Source organism: Lissotriton vulgaris, chromosome 2_1, assembly GCF_964263255.1.
Source record: "Lissotriton vulgaris chromosome 2_1, aLisVul1.2, whole genome shotgun sequence".
Classification (NCBI taxonomy): Eukaryota; Metazoa; Chordata; class Amphibia; order Caudata; family Salamandridae; genus Lissotriton; species Lissotriton vulgaris.
In genome coordinates this window covers 1918876320-1918892196 of record NC_141687.1, presented here as the reverse complement: position 1 = coordinate 1918892196, position 15877 = coordinate 1918876320, and the positions used below count along the sequence as shown (strand labels likewise).

Genomic DNA, 15877 nt, shown 5'->3' with positions numbered 1-15877 from the left:
AATAGGACCACCTTATTATGTTGAAAATAAGCTAAACCAACACTAGCTGTCGTCCTTTATTCCATGCCGTGGGTTTGCTCACTTAAAAGACACTCAGTTGCCTTCTAGCTATATAGAGGGCCTACATGTTTCATTGCCTTAAATTGTTTTTGGCAATTTCTTCAGGGCAAGGGTCAGTTCTCACCTCTCTGCTTTAATTTCATCAGCCAATGAGTATCTGAGAACACATTTTTTTTTAAACACAGACATAATTAGTTAGTACTTAGATTTACCATCCAGCGATGGTAAATCCCTTTCGCACACCATGGTTCACACGATTAGCCACTGTATAATTACCGCAATAGTGTCCTTCTTGGGCATACCGGTGACCCTCTTTCAGTGATCTTTGTTGCGGTCTTTATCACCCTCTACCTTTGGTTAGTCTGTGGAGATAATACTCTTGTTTCTAAAATCAGTCCGTAATCCTAATAGATGTTAACTGATCCTAACATCATCACCCTTCGGTACACCCCCGTTCTCAGTATTGTCATAAATGCGGGGAAGCAATAAATGGTATTTTATCACAACTACCATGTTCACATGGTTACATGGGGTTTCCTAACATTTGTACCCTTTATTAATAAATGTACCACAGTTCGTATCTGTCTGCATGCTTGTATCGAGGATTGTTGACATATTGACAGCGGGACCTGTGCCTCTGGTATACCATCTGCATGCCACTCCAAAAATGTGTCTAGCTGCAGAACCCCCTCCCGCTACTCCTTACCGGGTGAGTTTGGATACGGAGTGTTCCATACACCGCTCGCTCGTGTATTGTGCTGGTATCAGTTAAAAAGGCAGCGAAGACGCTGCCCTTCATGTCACGCCCCTTCGTTTGGCCGGAGGCGGTAGGTACGCAACATCCGGTGTTTCTACGCCGGTCCTGGCATAGCAACGTGGGCGCCATCTTGGTGCCCCCTTAGAGATAATGTATTAGTCTCTATTTAGATGTAAATGTATGGCTGGTTGTTCATGGCTTCATGCACTATATCACCACAATGTGATAATTACTTTAGATAATATCACAGCGTTGATATGGAGTTTTCACTAGCTGGCCATAGATGTTGTTCCTATGAAGCTACATTCTCTTAAATGCTTTGTGTAAAAACGTTTTTCAACAAAAGGGCATTTCTAGAGTGGTACCCGTTGTATCTTATATAGCCCGCCAATGTTGATGTACCTATTTGAATATATGTATGGTGCTGATACTTGTTTCTTCATGCACTGTATCGCACCAATGTGATCATGCCTACTGCAACATATATCAATGCTTTTCTTGCATAGCCACCAACACCCCATTAAAATTACAGGGGTCCAATGTAACAAATCCAGATTCCATCAGTAACACCAAGGATATACACCTAGCTGTTCTATCACTGATGTCCCTATAGCATCACTGTCGTTCCATATGTGGGTAAGCTTAGGTGCCAACCTTATTCCACTCAATACCATCGTTGAGTCCCCGGTGGTCCACTCCTTCCTGATAGATCCAATGTGCTTCTTTTTGCGCCAGCCTCAGCTCCATGTTAAATTTGTCACCAACCACTTTCTCCAATACAACCCACTTAATGCTTTTGTGGTGATGTTCTTTTTCAATAAAGTGTTGCACCAATTTGGTTGTTAACCTCTTGGCTTTTAAAGTGCTGAGGTGTTCCTGTATCCTCACCTTCACCTTGCGTGTTGTGAGGCCTATGTAATGAAGCTCACAGGGGCATGTTACCCCATAGATAACATTGAGAGTGTTGCAATTACTCAGTTTGTTCAACTGCCAAATTCTGCTATTAGACAAGGTCACATATTTTGAAGGCTCAGTTAACTCACAAACTGAACATCCCCCGCATGGATAATGTCCAGTGGGTATTCCTGTTTCTCTTGTCTTTGGATAGGACGAGTATGGACCAACTTGTCCCGGAGATTAAGGGAACGCTTGAAGGCGAACATTGGGGATGGCTTCTTCCTAGTAGCTGTGTTCAATATGGGCCAGTGTTTCCTAATTATCCCCCGTATTTTGGTGGACAGTGGGTCAAAGGTTATTACCACAGGGATACAGTCCCCTTTCTCACACTTGTTCCTTTCAAGCAGCACTGACCTTGGAGTGTTGAAAGCTCTTTTCCTTGCCTGTCTGATTACTTTGGGGAATAAGCCCTTTATTCCAGTTTGGTAAATAATTCATCCGATTGTTGAGCAAATGCTTGAACATGAGTGCAATTTCTGAGATACCTTAAAAATTGCCCTAATGGTAAATTATCGCGCAAAGCGCGAGGATGATATGATCTGTAGTGGAGTAACGAATTCTTGTATGTAGGTTTTTGATGGATATTTGTCAGAATTTTGTTGTTTTCTATATAGATGTTCAAATCCAGATAGACCGATGTGTCTCTATTGTAAGTCCACATGAATTTCAGACTGGAATCCAGATTGTTCAACCAATTCAAGAACTGGATCAGATCATCTTCTGAGCCATTCCAAATGCAGAGGATATCATCTATGAACCTCTTCCAGAAACCAAGATTGGTCCGGAAGGGTTTCACAGAATGATACACATAATTAGCCTCAAATAAACCCACATAGATACAGGCCAAACTGGGGGCAAAAGTTGCCCCCATCGAAGTGCCCGACACCTGTAGGTACAGTTGATCCTAGTAGGCAAAAAGGTTTCTGGTCAAGGCTATCTCTGTACATTGTAGGACAAAGGATTGTGGAACATCGTAGAACCATTTGCATTCTCCCAGGGCCCGCGTCGCTGCCAACAACATGGCTTCCTGGGGGATGCTGGTGTATAAAGACTCTACGTCAATGGTAACCAGGAATTGCTGGGTGGGGTCAAAATCCAATGTGTCTATGATGGTTATAACATCAGTGGTGTCTTGGATATATGAGGGTTGTGGAATAACACATTCCCTCAGAAAAAAATCTGAGAGTTGAGATAATGGTATGAGCAGTGATTGGATGCCCGAAACGATCTGGCGTCCCGGTGGAGGGCGCTGAAGTTTGTGGATCTTGGGCACCACGTAAAACGCTGGTAGCAGGGGTTTTCTGTTAATTAAGAAGTCTGCCTCTTTGTAAGTCAATCACTTCTTCTCCCTAGCTTCTGCCACCATAGTAGTGATAAGCGTTAGTTCACTCATTGGGTCACGTACTAACGGATGATAGATTTTTTACAGGCCCCCAGGAGTTTAGTCATTTCTGCCTCGTAGTCCTTTGTGTTCATAACCACCACCGCTCCACGCTTATCAGCGGGTTTGATGGTTATGGACACATTGTTCTGGAGGCTTTTTATGGCCTGCCAATCCCTCTTGTTCATGTTGGCATTTGTCTTTCTGTTCTCCATATGGGTCTGTTCCAGGTGCCTTATATCATCAAGGACTTTCTATTCAAAGACCTGAACTTCAGGACCTACCATATTATTGGTAGTACAAAATTGAGAGGGACGATGGAGATTAGTGGAGAACATCGATGGTGCTTCCTGCTCTTTCCCCTCAAAGAATTTTTAAAGGTTTTTTTTACGCATAAGCCCATTAAGTTCACAAAGCCCAGCCCCTTGATCAACACCCCAAGTTCTTCTTCTGTAAGTTGGTGATCTGAAAGATTTACAACTATGTTGTTTGTAATTACAGAGATGTTCTGTCCCGACTGCAGGTTATCCTGGGGGAGAAGGATTGCCACGCTGGGTTTGTATTGTGATGTGCCCGGCCCCTTCCTCTGCCTCTGCCCCTTCGACCACCCCCTCTCTGGTCTGTCAAGTCAAGTCAAGTCATAAAATTTATATAGCGCACTACATACCCAGAGGGTCTCAAGGCGCTTAGGGAGGGGAGGAGGATTACTTGTCAAATATCCACGTTTTAAGTTGCTTTCTGAATGCTAGGTGGTTCTGGGTAAGGCGAAGGTAAGTGGGAAGTGAGTTCCATGTTTTAGCTGCCAGGTATGAGAAGGATCTACCTCCCATGGTGGTCTTGTTGATGCGAGGTACAGTGGCGAGGGCTTGGCTGGAAGATCGTAGTTGGCGGGAGGGGGTGTAGAAGGACAGTCGTGAGTTGAGGCATTCTGGTCCGATTTCGTAGAGTGCTTTGTGTGCGTGGGTTAGGAGTCGGAAAGTGATCCTCTTATTGACGGGTAGCCAGTGGAGGCTTTTCAGGTGACCAGAGATGTGTTCGTTACGCGGGATGTCTAATATGATCCTGGCTGAGGCGTTTTGGATTCGTTGGAGTTTTTTCTGGAGTTTAGCGGTAGTACCTGCGTAGAGGGTGTTTCCGTAGTCCAGTCGGCTCGTGACCAGAGCGTGGGTGACTGTTTTCCTGGTTTCGGTGGGGATCCAGCGAAATGTTTTTTTGAGCATGCGAAGAATGTTGAAGCAGGATGAGGAGACGGCGCTGACTTGTCTGTTCATTGAAAGTGAAGAATCCAGGAGAACGCCTAGGTTCCGTGCGTGGTCTGTCGGGATGGGTGCTTTTCCAAGGGCTTCCGGCCACCAAGAGTCGTCCCATGCCGAGGGGGATGTACCTAAGATGAGGACTTCTGTTTTATCTGAGTTCAGTTTCAGACGGCTGTGTTTCATCCATTCGGCAACTTCTTTCATTCCTTCGTGTAGGTTAGTTTTGGCGGTGCTAGGGTCATTGGTGAGTGAAAGGATCAGTTGAGTGTCATCCGCGTAGGAGATGATGTTGAGGTTGTGTTGGCGGGCGATGGCCGCGAGGGGGCTCATGTATACGTTGAAGAGGGTGGGGCTGAGTGAGGATCCTTGTGGTACGCCACAGATGACTTCAGTGGCCTCGGACTTGAATGGTGGAAGGCGGACTCTCTGGGTTCTTCCGGTGAGGAACGAGGTGATCCATTCAAGTGCTTTTCCTTGTATTCCGATGTTTCTGAGGCGTTGTAAAAGGGTGCTGTGGCAGACTGTGTCGAAGGCTGCAGAGAGGTCGAGGAGGATGAGGGCGACTGTGTCTCCATTGTCCAGTAGAGTTCGAATGTCGTCTATTGCTGCGATGAGGGCGGTCTCAGTGCTGTGTTTTGCTCGGAAGCCAGACTGTGAGGAGTCGAGGGATTTGTTGGCTTCGAGGAAAGCGGCGAGCTGGTTGTTGACAGCTTTCTCGATGACTTTGGCCGGGAATGGAAGGAGCGAGATGGGGCGGTAATTTTTGAGTTCGGTGGTATCCGCTGTGGGTTTTTTCAGAAGGGCGCTGAGTTCAGCGTGTTTCCAGCTTTCCGGGAAGGTGGCGGAGTTGAAGGAGCAGTTGATGACGTCTCGGAGGTGCGGTGCTATGACGGAGTCTGCTTTGTTGAAGATGTGGTGAGGACATGGGTCTGTGGGGGATCCTGAGTGGATGGAGTTCATCAGGCGGATGGTGTCCTCAGTGGAGATTGGGTTCCAGTCGTTAAGGGTGTTCAAGGGGGGTGAATGTTCAGAATATGGTTGGGTTGGTTGGTCTCCGGGTTGGTTGTCGAAGCTGTTGTGGATGTCTGCAATTTTGTTGTGGAAGAATGAAGCTAGGGAGTCGCAGAGGGCTTGAGAGGGGGTGATGTCGTTGGAGTTGGCCGAGGGATTGGTAAATTCCTTGATGATGTTGAAAAGTTCCTTGCTGTTGTGGGCGTTGTTATCTAGTCGATCCTTGAATGCTGTTTTCTTGGCCTTTCGGATTAGTTGGTGGTGTATGCGGGTGGCGTTTTTGAAGGCGTCCTTGGTGCTAGTGGTTGGGTCTTTTTTCCAGGCCTTTTCAAGGGAGCGGCAGAGTTTCTTGGACTTCTTAAGGTCATCGTTGAACCATGAGGCCTTCTTGCTGCCAGGTTTGCTTTGACGTTTTTTCAGTGGTGCTAGGATGTCGGCGCTGTTGGATAACCATAGGGTGAAGTTGGTGGCGGCTTGGTCTGGGTTTGAAGAGTGGGCTGGGGTGTTTAGAAGGAGCGATGAGGAGATCTGGTCGATGGTGATTTTGTTCCAGTTTCTTTGCAGAGTTGGTTGGGGGTGGTTGATGGGTTTAGGCTTGTTGTAGGTAAAGTGACCGCAGCTGTGGTCAGTCCAAAGGAGAGCCGTAGTGTGGCTGAAGGAGACGTGATTGCTGGAGGTGAAGATAGGGTCGAGAGTATGACCTGCGATGTGGGTGGGGGAAGTGACCAGTTGTTTAAGTCCGAGGTTGGCGAGGTTGTCCAAGAGGGTGGTGGGGTTGCGGTCGTTGTTCTTTTCAAGGTGAAAGCTGAGGTCTCCCAGAAGGATGTAATCTTTGGAGGGGAGCGCGTGTGTAGTGATGAAGTCCGTGATGTCTTCACTGAATTGTGGGCGGGGTCCTGGTGGTCTGTATAGGAGGGTGCCTCTGAGTGTGGTCTTGGGGTCGATGTGGATCTGGAAGTGAAGGTGTTCAGAGTTGGCGAGATTGACGTCAGAGCTGGTTGAGATGTGGATTGATTTTTTATGGACGATAGCGATTCTTCCTCCTGTGTGGCCGGTACGGTCCTTGCGTGTGATCTTATAGTCTTCAGAGATGGCAATGGTGATGTCTGGGGCGGAGGAAGCGTTCATCCATGTTTCTGTTAGGAAGGCGACGTCTGGAGAGATTGTGTCTAGTAGATTCCATAGGTCAATGGCGTGCCTGTGGACCGATCGGGTGTTGAGAAGGATGCACTGTAGGCGGTTAGGGTCGGGAATCTGAGGTGAGCGTAGCGGAGTTGGTGACGGTACCGATGAATTTGCAGGAGTAGCATGAGAAAGGTCCATGGGTGTGTCCAGGAGCGGCTTGGACGCAGTTGGTGGAGCGGCCGGGGTTGAGGGCTAGGAGGGTGGTAGCATCGTAGGTAATGCGGGAGGGCTGGGCAAAGCAAGGGCCAGGGGGTATGGCGCTGGGCGCGGTCCAGGCGTAGACGGGCTTCATTTTGGCGCACCTTCGGCGCGGATTGGGCGCGGTCGCTGCGCGTGAACGCTGCGCGCGGGAACAACTGTCATATATGGATAGTGGAGGGGGAGGGGCGAGGGCGGCTCAGCTGGGAGGCGGGGCGGGCACACGAGGACGACAATAACAAACAAAATGGAGGCGGAGGGGGGAGCACAGCGGAGCGCTAGAGGCAAACGCGCTAACAAAGTCTAAAACAGCAGTATGAAATAAACAAAGCGCAAATGAAGCAAAGCGGCGATCAAGCAGACAGCAGGCAAAATGATATGGCAATTTTCAAAGCAATGCAGCGCTACGATACCAAATGTCTGCAAGGGACACTGGGAGTGTGTTGCTGACCTACAAACGAGCGGAAAGGAGCCCCCAAATCCTCTCTGATCTTTCTTCGGGATTGAACCTGACCCAACTCTGATTAGAACTGGAGAGTTGGTCATTGAGATCGTCCTCTCGCTACTTGTATTTTAAAAGGTCCAGTTGTTAGGACCCCTTCTGCCTTGGCGTCGTCCGCCTCTTTGGCCCGTTGCCTGGTATGTCTGTTCCGCAGCCGGTTGATAGTGTTTGTCTTCAGTGTATTGGAAAGCCCACTCGTGGCTATATCTCTCTACATTGCGTTTGAGTCCCTTTATTTTTTGGTTAACCATATACATTTTGTACTCACCCAGGTCACTCTGTATCCTAGCTTGATGTTCCTTGGCGTCACTGTCAGCCTTAATGGTCTCCTCAATCTCTAATATTTCTTTGAAGAGCTCCTCACTGAGTCTCTTGGCGGTATTTATTATAAGGATTAACCAATCCCTGGTGCATTTATTCGCATAGTAGCTCCAGTCCACTCTGAATCTTTTACCTTCTAGGAAGATTTTGGGTTCGATGCGGACCAAGAGACCAGCTGGTGCTGCACCTGCTCGCAGGTATTCCGTCATTAACGTGCCATGAAGGGCTATGCGTATTTGGCGCTTCTTGATATTAGACAATTTTTCCAAAATCTTCTCGGGCTGTGGTTACACCTGCCAATGGGGCATCCGGTGATAGTAATGGGCCCTCTAATATTGCAGCAATATGATCTTCAAATGCTAGGCAATATTTGTCCACGACCTACAATGCTGATCATGTGAACAAATAGGGTAGTAATTAAATAAGCGTGTCTGCAACAACAGGGGATATCCTGTAGTGATTTCTTACAATCTGCCGTTCTCATCAATCTATTCAACGCGGAGCTTGAGGGGTTAAATGCGGATCAAGTCAAGCCCCCCCATTCAATACTACACAATATAAATGACCTGGCCATTCTATGCCGAACAGCTTACTTTTGACCTCACGTATATCGGTAGTCATCAAACCTTTACGTACTACACAGGCAATTGTTAATGTCCCAATATGCACACGTGGGTCCCTGTTCTCTTAAACGTTGTGTTCCCCATAGTTATATCAGACCTGTGATTATAAAAAAGAGTAACCTAAGTTATTTATCAAGTTAAGGGCACTGTCAGCCATAAGGTAGTTAGAACAATACCTTTGCGTACACAATCTGTACAGCACTAGATAATAGAGGAAATTCTGCCTTATTCGACCTGCATTATTAATCTTTTTTTTTTAAGTCATTAAACATTTTTTGTTAAATTCTCAAAATATGTCAATTTTTGGGGGCACAGCTGAAGTTATCTGGAACCACTGTTCATTGTACAGATATTTTTAGTGCAAATCATGTTCACACTTCCTCTTCAGCCATAATTCAACAATAGAAACACTACTTTTGTTTTTTACTCATGACAACAGTTATAGCTATAAAATGGTCTGAATGGCAGGAACTCAATGATTTAGCTTTCAGTGTTATGTTATTCAATGTTTTAGTTTTGACTTCGGGTCTATGTATTTCGGACCACTATAAACAAAGCGTCAAGGTTTCAGATTAGATCTATTATGGTCTTCTGCCCGAAAGTGTTTACATACTTCGGATTTAGTTCACACAAGTCAGAAAAAGACAGAGGAGGTGGTTTAAAGAAGCCAATGAGTAGTTGCTTATCTTTACGCACAGTTGTCTATTAAACTTTCACGTTTCTGCTTTTGTTTGCCGGTTTACGGTCTTGTGATTTAACTATAAATCTTAAGGGTAGGTTGCAATTTTCTATGCTTAACTCAGCTCAGCCCATCACCCTTTGTGCAGCCATTTTAGAAGAGTCCTATGGAATAAGGATGCTTAGAGTCAAGTATAGATAATATATTAAGGATATCTCATATGCAATGTTAAAATACACATTTAGTATTGGAATTGGGCTCACCAGCAGGTTCAGAACGTCCCTTATTCTTCTTCTTCTTTTCTTTCTTTTCCTTTGGCTTTGACAAACTGAAGAGTCTATCTGTCGGCTTGTTAGTCTGGTTCGTCGTAGATAGTAAGTGGAAAGGACCTTTTCCTTTTTGTTTACTATCTGTCCTAAAGAGACTGTCCTTTTTTGGTGATGTAGGTTCCAGATGGTCTTGTTTAGGTGAAGAAGAACTGGGCTGTTTTAAACAGTCAGCAGTCATAGAGGATGTCCGTGTAATTTCATCATGTTGCAGTGAATCCTGAAAGTCAAAAACACAGTATTAAGATAGGTAGTGCATATTTGCCTCTACAGTTCTGACTACTGAAAAATAATTAAAACCATATTAGAAGAACTGCAGTCATTAGTCTCAAATGTTTCTCATTAGCATTGTGTAGAAGATTGGGAATACACTGCATGGAATATACTGAAGTGATATATCTACACAAAAATTTCTAAATAAAGTTTAAAAGTCACATTTATTAAGGGTAGCAAAATACGCTACATATTTAGCATGCATGCAAAAGATAACCATATAATATATTCAGAGTGTCACAGAAGAATTGGTGAGCCATTAGATATGACGAGAAGTTTTGCGTAAGCCAGGAAGCTCAGACTGGCTCGTGATTGTGGAACAGTGGGATATTACACACGTAATGCTCCATATATATAGCCTTTAATTTTGCTTGAAAAATACTATTTGACCATTCAAAATATAATGCCATTAATTAACAGTAGCCGTTGCTAACCGGTCTTACCCTTTGAAAATTTGGCACTGCTCTTTCTACCCTGGATTCAAGGGTTGTTGTAGCAGTGAGGAGAACAAAAGGTTACAAGTACTAATAACTCTTGTCCCGTAGCAGCAAACACGAGAGCGGAGATGTCACTATGAGACAAAGGGTGTATGATATCACTTCCACCACCACAGCCACTTGGTGAAATGTATCTGTTACTGTGAGGAAACAAAGCGAGCGCGAAGGTCTCCGGGAAAGTACTTAGCAATGTCAATGGTTTAGCAAAACTAAAATACAAGTCTAAGGTAAAGAAAAAGGCCATGGGCAACTAGTGCATCGAGCCACTAAAGCTCAGAGGGCTGTTGGGTGAGAACTTAAGTAGTAGATGCATCGGTCCAGATTATATTGAAAATTGGAAAACAGACCAGAGCCAAGAAAGTATAACCTGACTCAGGACAAAGCAAGTTAGAAAAGAGACAAATCCATTTTCCACCGTTAGTTAAGACGTAAGGATTTTCAACAGAGGGAAATAGTGAGGGGAGATCTGGACCTCTCGGGTGTTTCAAGTTGTGTTACTCGTCCTGGTACATCGTATAGCCCATTTCCAATTCAGCCTTGTAGTTTTGTCAGCTTTCTGGTAAGCCTTCTTTTGAAAAATAGCTTTTTATTTGAAAAGTGTATAAACATGCATGGCAAATTTAAAACACAGAAATAACACTACAGCGTGTAGCCACACTCATGCACAAGCGTACAAAGCTTCTAAGCAGATCTCCCTTTCTTGAACAGAGAGGGAGCAAGGTTAATCTACTGTTCAATATATTACATTTAACATGCAGTACAGCGCATGGGGGCATTATTCAATCATTCCCAAATACAATTTTCTTCTTTAACCCAAGAGATTTGAATTCCTCCCACAGTAAAATTTGCAACATGCACGTCTTACTTCATGGTCTGAATATCTGCCACTCCACACGTTCCTCTGCTTTAAATCATTAAAAACTCCCAACCTCAGTGCAAGCAAGTTGTCTGAAGCTTTCAGTCTCACAGGCTGTCAAGTGGCGCCTGTTGCTGGCATTTGTGATCAGGCTCATGGTGGGGGCTGACTAAGCTTCTCATTACAAAAGAGATGCATTTTTGCTTACGTTTACCTCCTACGAGACCACTCTGAGTTTTAGATTCCTGGAGCCATGTAGTGGCAATGCTTAAGGATAAGAAAAAATACCACCCACTATGCAATACATAATGTGCTAAAAAGCAGGAGGAAACGTAGAATCGTACGGACTTTTAAAACGAAAAATGCCAATGTCTGATAAAAAACAATAAAGTGGTATGTGTACACTGTGACAGCAAAACACACAAGATGATGGACGGAATGTTGCACATTGGCAAAACATTCACCCCCAGTCACAGATCTGGGTTTAATCCATCAATATTTTGCTCACCACACCACCCCAGTTCAGACATGGCCATATGCAAATCAGTCTTGACCCTGTGCCTCATGGGAACAGTGCAGCCAGAACTGCCAAACCATGTGTTCCCTGGACCGGAATCAAGCATCCTAGGACCGGTTTCTGGCTATCAGCCGTCATCAGCCAGGATAGGTTGACTCCAGACACAGGGTCAAGACTGATTTGCATATGGCCATGTCTGAACTGGGGTGGCGTGGTGAGCAAAATAATGATGGATTAAACCCAGATCTGTGACCGGGGGAGAATGTTTTGTCAATGTGCAACATTCCGTCCATCATCTTTTGTGTTTTGCTGTTCGCCCTATGTGGGAAGGTTATGCCCAGACATGGATCCCGTGCTCACTACGCCACTGTAGTCAAGCTATTCTGTCTGATGACGGCTGATAGCCAGTACCAGTCCTGGGATGCTTGATTCCGGTCCAGGGAAGACATGGCGTGGAAGTTCGGGCTGGACTGTTCCCATGAGGCACAGGGTCAAGACTGATTTGCATATGGCCATGTCTGAACAGGGGTGGCGTGGAGAGAAAAATAACAATGGATTAAACCCAGATCTGTGACTAGGGGTGAATGTTTTGCAATGTGCAACATTCCGTACATCTTCTTGTGTGTTTTGCTGTTCGCCCTATGTGGGAAGGGTATCCCCAGACGTTGGTCCCGTGCTCACTATGCCACTGGAGTCAAGCTACCTGGCTGATAGCCAGAAACCGGTACTAGGATGCTTGATTCCAGTCCAGGGAAGACATGGCTTGGCAGTTCGGGCTGGACTGTTCCCATTTGGCACAGGGTCAAGACTGATTTGCATATGGCCATGTCTGAACTGGGGTGGCATGGTGAGCAAATTAACGATGGATTAAACCCAGATCCGTGACTAGGGGTGAACGTTTTGCCAATGTGCAACATTCCGTCCATCATCTTGTGTGTTACACTGTGACAGCCCAGCAACAAATACCCATCTGATGACTGACTTTCAGTGAGGGCATGCATTTGTATGTGTTAACAGATGGGGACATAAGAAAAGAGATTGGGGGCACAGACATGACAGTAGGGGGGAGATATGGTTGTACAAACCAGAGGTGAGACTAGGACGCGCATGCAGAGGAGAGATTTACAGAGAGCAGGAGAGGGAAAATGCACAAAGTGGGCAGAAGTATAAAGAGAAAAGATGGAAAAACTGTCACAAGAGAAAAGCTAGCACCTGCAAGAGTGAGACCAAGAGGGGCAGCAGTGACTGGTCAGTGGCATGAAGTAGATTCAATTCTATGCAGCCTTGGTATTTGCGCCGGAAGCGGGCCTGAGAAGTGCTTTGGGCACTGGGACTTATTCTCTTACAAATTAAAACACTGGCAGAGAAGAACGTATTCTTTCATAATGAACATGGAACAACCATAAAAACAAGCGTTTGGGGTCACCTATTCATCATCTGTTTTTACATTCCAAAACATTACCTGCTCCATATCTCGCTTCAGCTGTTCAGTTTCTTTTTCCAGCTGCTTCTGGGCAGCTCGGAGACGCTCCAGATCACGCTGATACTCCTCCTTCCTAGCCTGGAGCTCCTCTCTCTCCTTCTCCAGTTCCTGCAGTCCCTTCTCAGTCTTCTCCTCTCTTTGTGCGAGTCTAGCTTCCCGCTCAGTAAGCTCTTTCTCTCTTGATTCCCATTCCCTTTCCCGCTTGCGTTTTTCTTCCAGATGTTGAGCTTGCTGTTTCTGAAGATTGGCCAGTTCCTGCCGTTGCTTTTCTAAACTGCGCTGTTTCTCTTGTTCAATCAAAGAATTCGGCTTTGATAAAGTTCTGGAAATTGTTTTCTCATTTAACAACAGTTTTTGATCTTCTATGTACGTGTCTTGTTGAAGCACTACAGCCTAATACATATATGGTAAAAGAACAAGTGGACAGAATAAGTTCATTTAATTCACAATCATTACAGAAAGAAACATATGGATACAGGTGTATTGTATTGCAACATTTATATAGCACCTACTACCCTTGCTTGGGATGCTAAAGTGCATGGATAGCATGCTACACCATATAGGTGTGTGGTGGATGTGTGGTCTCTTTGTTTTGATCCTGTTATTGGGTGCAGCACTTACCAGTATGATGGATGAAGAAGTCAGAGAGGAATGCAGTTTCTGTTTTTTCAGTAAGCTGGCAGCACTGAACAGCTCTTCAGATCTCTTTATGGAATTTCGTATGACCATAGTACACTTAGCTGGTTACAGCACTGGGATGTCTATTCTGAGATATTTTGAGATATTACTGGGAACTGCAATGGTTTACTAATGTAGAGCCCTCATTTGGCAAGCAGCATGTGGCAGATTTCTTCAGTTATTCCGTTCAACATTCACCTATACTTTGAGTCTGTGAAATTTGCTTTTGAACAAACACCACATGTCGCTGGAGTTGGTTTTGTATGTGGTTTTATGCTACTCACATATATAGTTTTCCAATAAAAATACAGGTAGCTATAGTCACTTGTCCATGATATGAAAATATGTTGGTCCTCTGTGGTGTTACTTTAAAGGGTGATTTTTTTACATATGTCTCCTCTCTACAAACCTTTAAACCAAATCATATTTTATATTTTTCGGACCCACATTCTGCCATGTATCCATCTACTATGCAATCTCTACTTCCAAACAAATACATTGTTCTCCAAAGGAATCATTTTTTCTAAAGAGATGTAACTTAACTGATGGACATCCCAATTGCTAACCCACGTTTGGCTCGGTAGGCTATAATTACTAGTTTTGGTTTACTTAAGCTTTAAATAAACCTTTCAATCTAGTTAGACAAAAAAATCTATTTTTGAAACTCACCATTCAGTATATACTGCAAACAATAAATATGACAACTCTTGACTAATAGCTATCTCTTCATGGTGAATTCGCTGGTGAACACATCTTCATCTACAACAGTCACGTGCCTTTCATACAACACTGCTGTACAAAATGTATTCATCATTCGGAAAAGGTAATTTAGAAAAAAGTATCCATAAAATATCAAAATAGAAATCTCCTTAGAGTTTTTATTATTGGACTGTAGCCACCCTAATGTTCCATATGGACTGGTTACAGCTCATTAATAAAAATAAATATAAATAGCTGCACTCTTAAACAGGGAGAAATGTGATCATTTTGTAAATTATGTCATACCTACTTTCACATGGCAAGTGAACTTACCTGTAAAGTGCTGAGCAGTTCATGTAGGTGAGACACGCTGCAAAGCACCTGCTAAATGGGAACAAAAACGAGTACTGTCACCAAACGACAATGGGAGTCTTCTGTACATTTAAACGGTAAGGCAATGTTTAATCTTAAAAATATTCATGGTTCGTCTGGAAAGTAAAAAATAACCACTATTCAGGAGGGTTGTGGGTGGTTATAACTCAACTAATTCCATCTGCAAGTAGAGTTTTGTAGCTCATACAGAATGCAAGAGATGCACTATCGAAAAAGTAGAAGTGTGGCCACTTGCCAAATTATTTCGTCAGAACTAAAATCATCAAATGCAAACTTGGCAGCCCCAAGGCACTGAGAGCTTTTCCGAGCATGCTGATGCAGATGGCACAGTATATTAATTACAGTGCGCTTGAAACAATAGCAGTATGATATTATATATATCATCTAAGATACAATCAACCATTTGGTACAGAAACACACACGGATTACGAGTTTGGATTAAAAAGCAAACAAGGTAAGCTGGAAAAAAAAACACCTATTAGATTTGCATTTTCATGAGTTTCTTATAGAGGAATTAATGTGATCTTGCATTCTAATCTCAGCGTAAGCCACTTTCCAACCCTGAAGTGCTGGTTCATTTTAGAACTGGGGGTCTCTAGTTGGCAGAAGTAGGTAACTTTGTTCAAATAAGGACCCTTGCTTCTAGTCAAGGTAAGGGGGATACACACTTTAATTTGTACTCAAAACACACAGTAGTACAGTGATAACACCACCAATAGACACCACAACAGTTTAGAAAAATAAGTTATCTTTATCTAAACCAACACGACAAAAATCAAACATTCAGGTAATAAGATATGACTTTAGAACAGTTATTGTAAAATTAAAGCTTGTAGAAACCAAGAGCTCCACCTGGTGTTATTGCGATTTTGTGACAGCAATAAATCCAAGGAATGGCCCGACCGGTATTAGCGCGGCGTCGGGCATGGAGTCACACGGACCCCCAAACAAACAGTACCTTGGAAACTAAGTCTATGACGATGCATGGCATGGAGGTGAGGAGTCGACGCAGAGGTCGTGGCCGACTCCATAGCTACCATGGGGGAGGCGAGGCGTCGTGTCCGCGAGGAGGCGACGTACTGAGTTCAGGACAGGGTAAGTCAGCTGCGTCAGCGTTGAGATGCTGGTTCTGGTGACAATGCGAAGTAGGCGAGTTTGTGGAGTCACCCTCGGCAGTTATCAGCGCCGCAATAACAGAATGTATGTGCTCGTGATGACGAAGACG

General features: G+C 44.4%; 1 protein-coding gene across 11 annotated transcripts in view; it reads right to left on the bottom strand.

Moving 5' to 3' along the window:
* Positions 1–15877, bottom strand: part of AKAP13 (A-kinase anchoring protein 13) — a 1375395-nt gene that overhangs the window by 26051 nt on the left and 1333467 nt on the right. For 9 of the 11 annotated variants that reach the window (XM_086958098.1, XM_086958099.1, XM_086958104.1 and 6 more), the window contains 3 exons: positions 14593–14643; positions 12862–13275; positions 9194–9476 (listed from right to left, as the gene is read on the bottom strand). In XM_086958098.1, coding sequence (XP_086814224.1) covers positions 9194–9476; positions 12862–13275; positions 14593–14643 — 748 coding nt within the window. The remainder of the gene's footprint in view (positions 1–9193; positions 9477–12861; positions 13276–14592; positions 14644–15877) is intronic. The other 2 variants (XM_086958101.1, XM_086958106.1) reach the window with 1 other exon arrangement.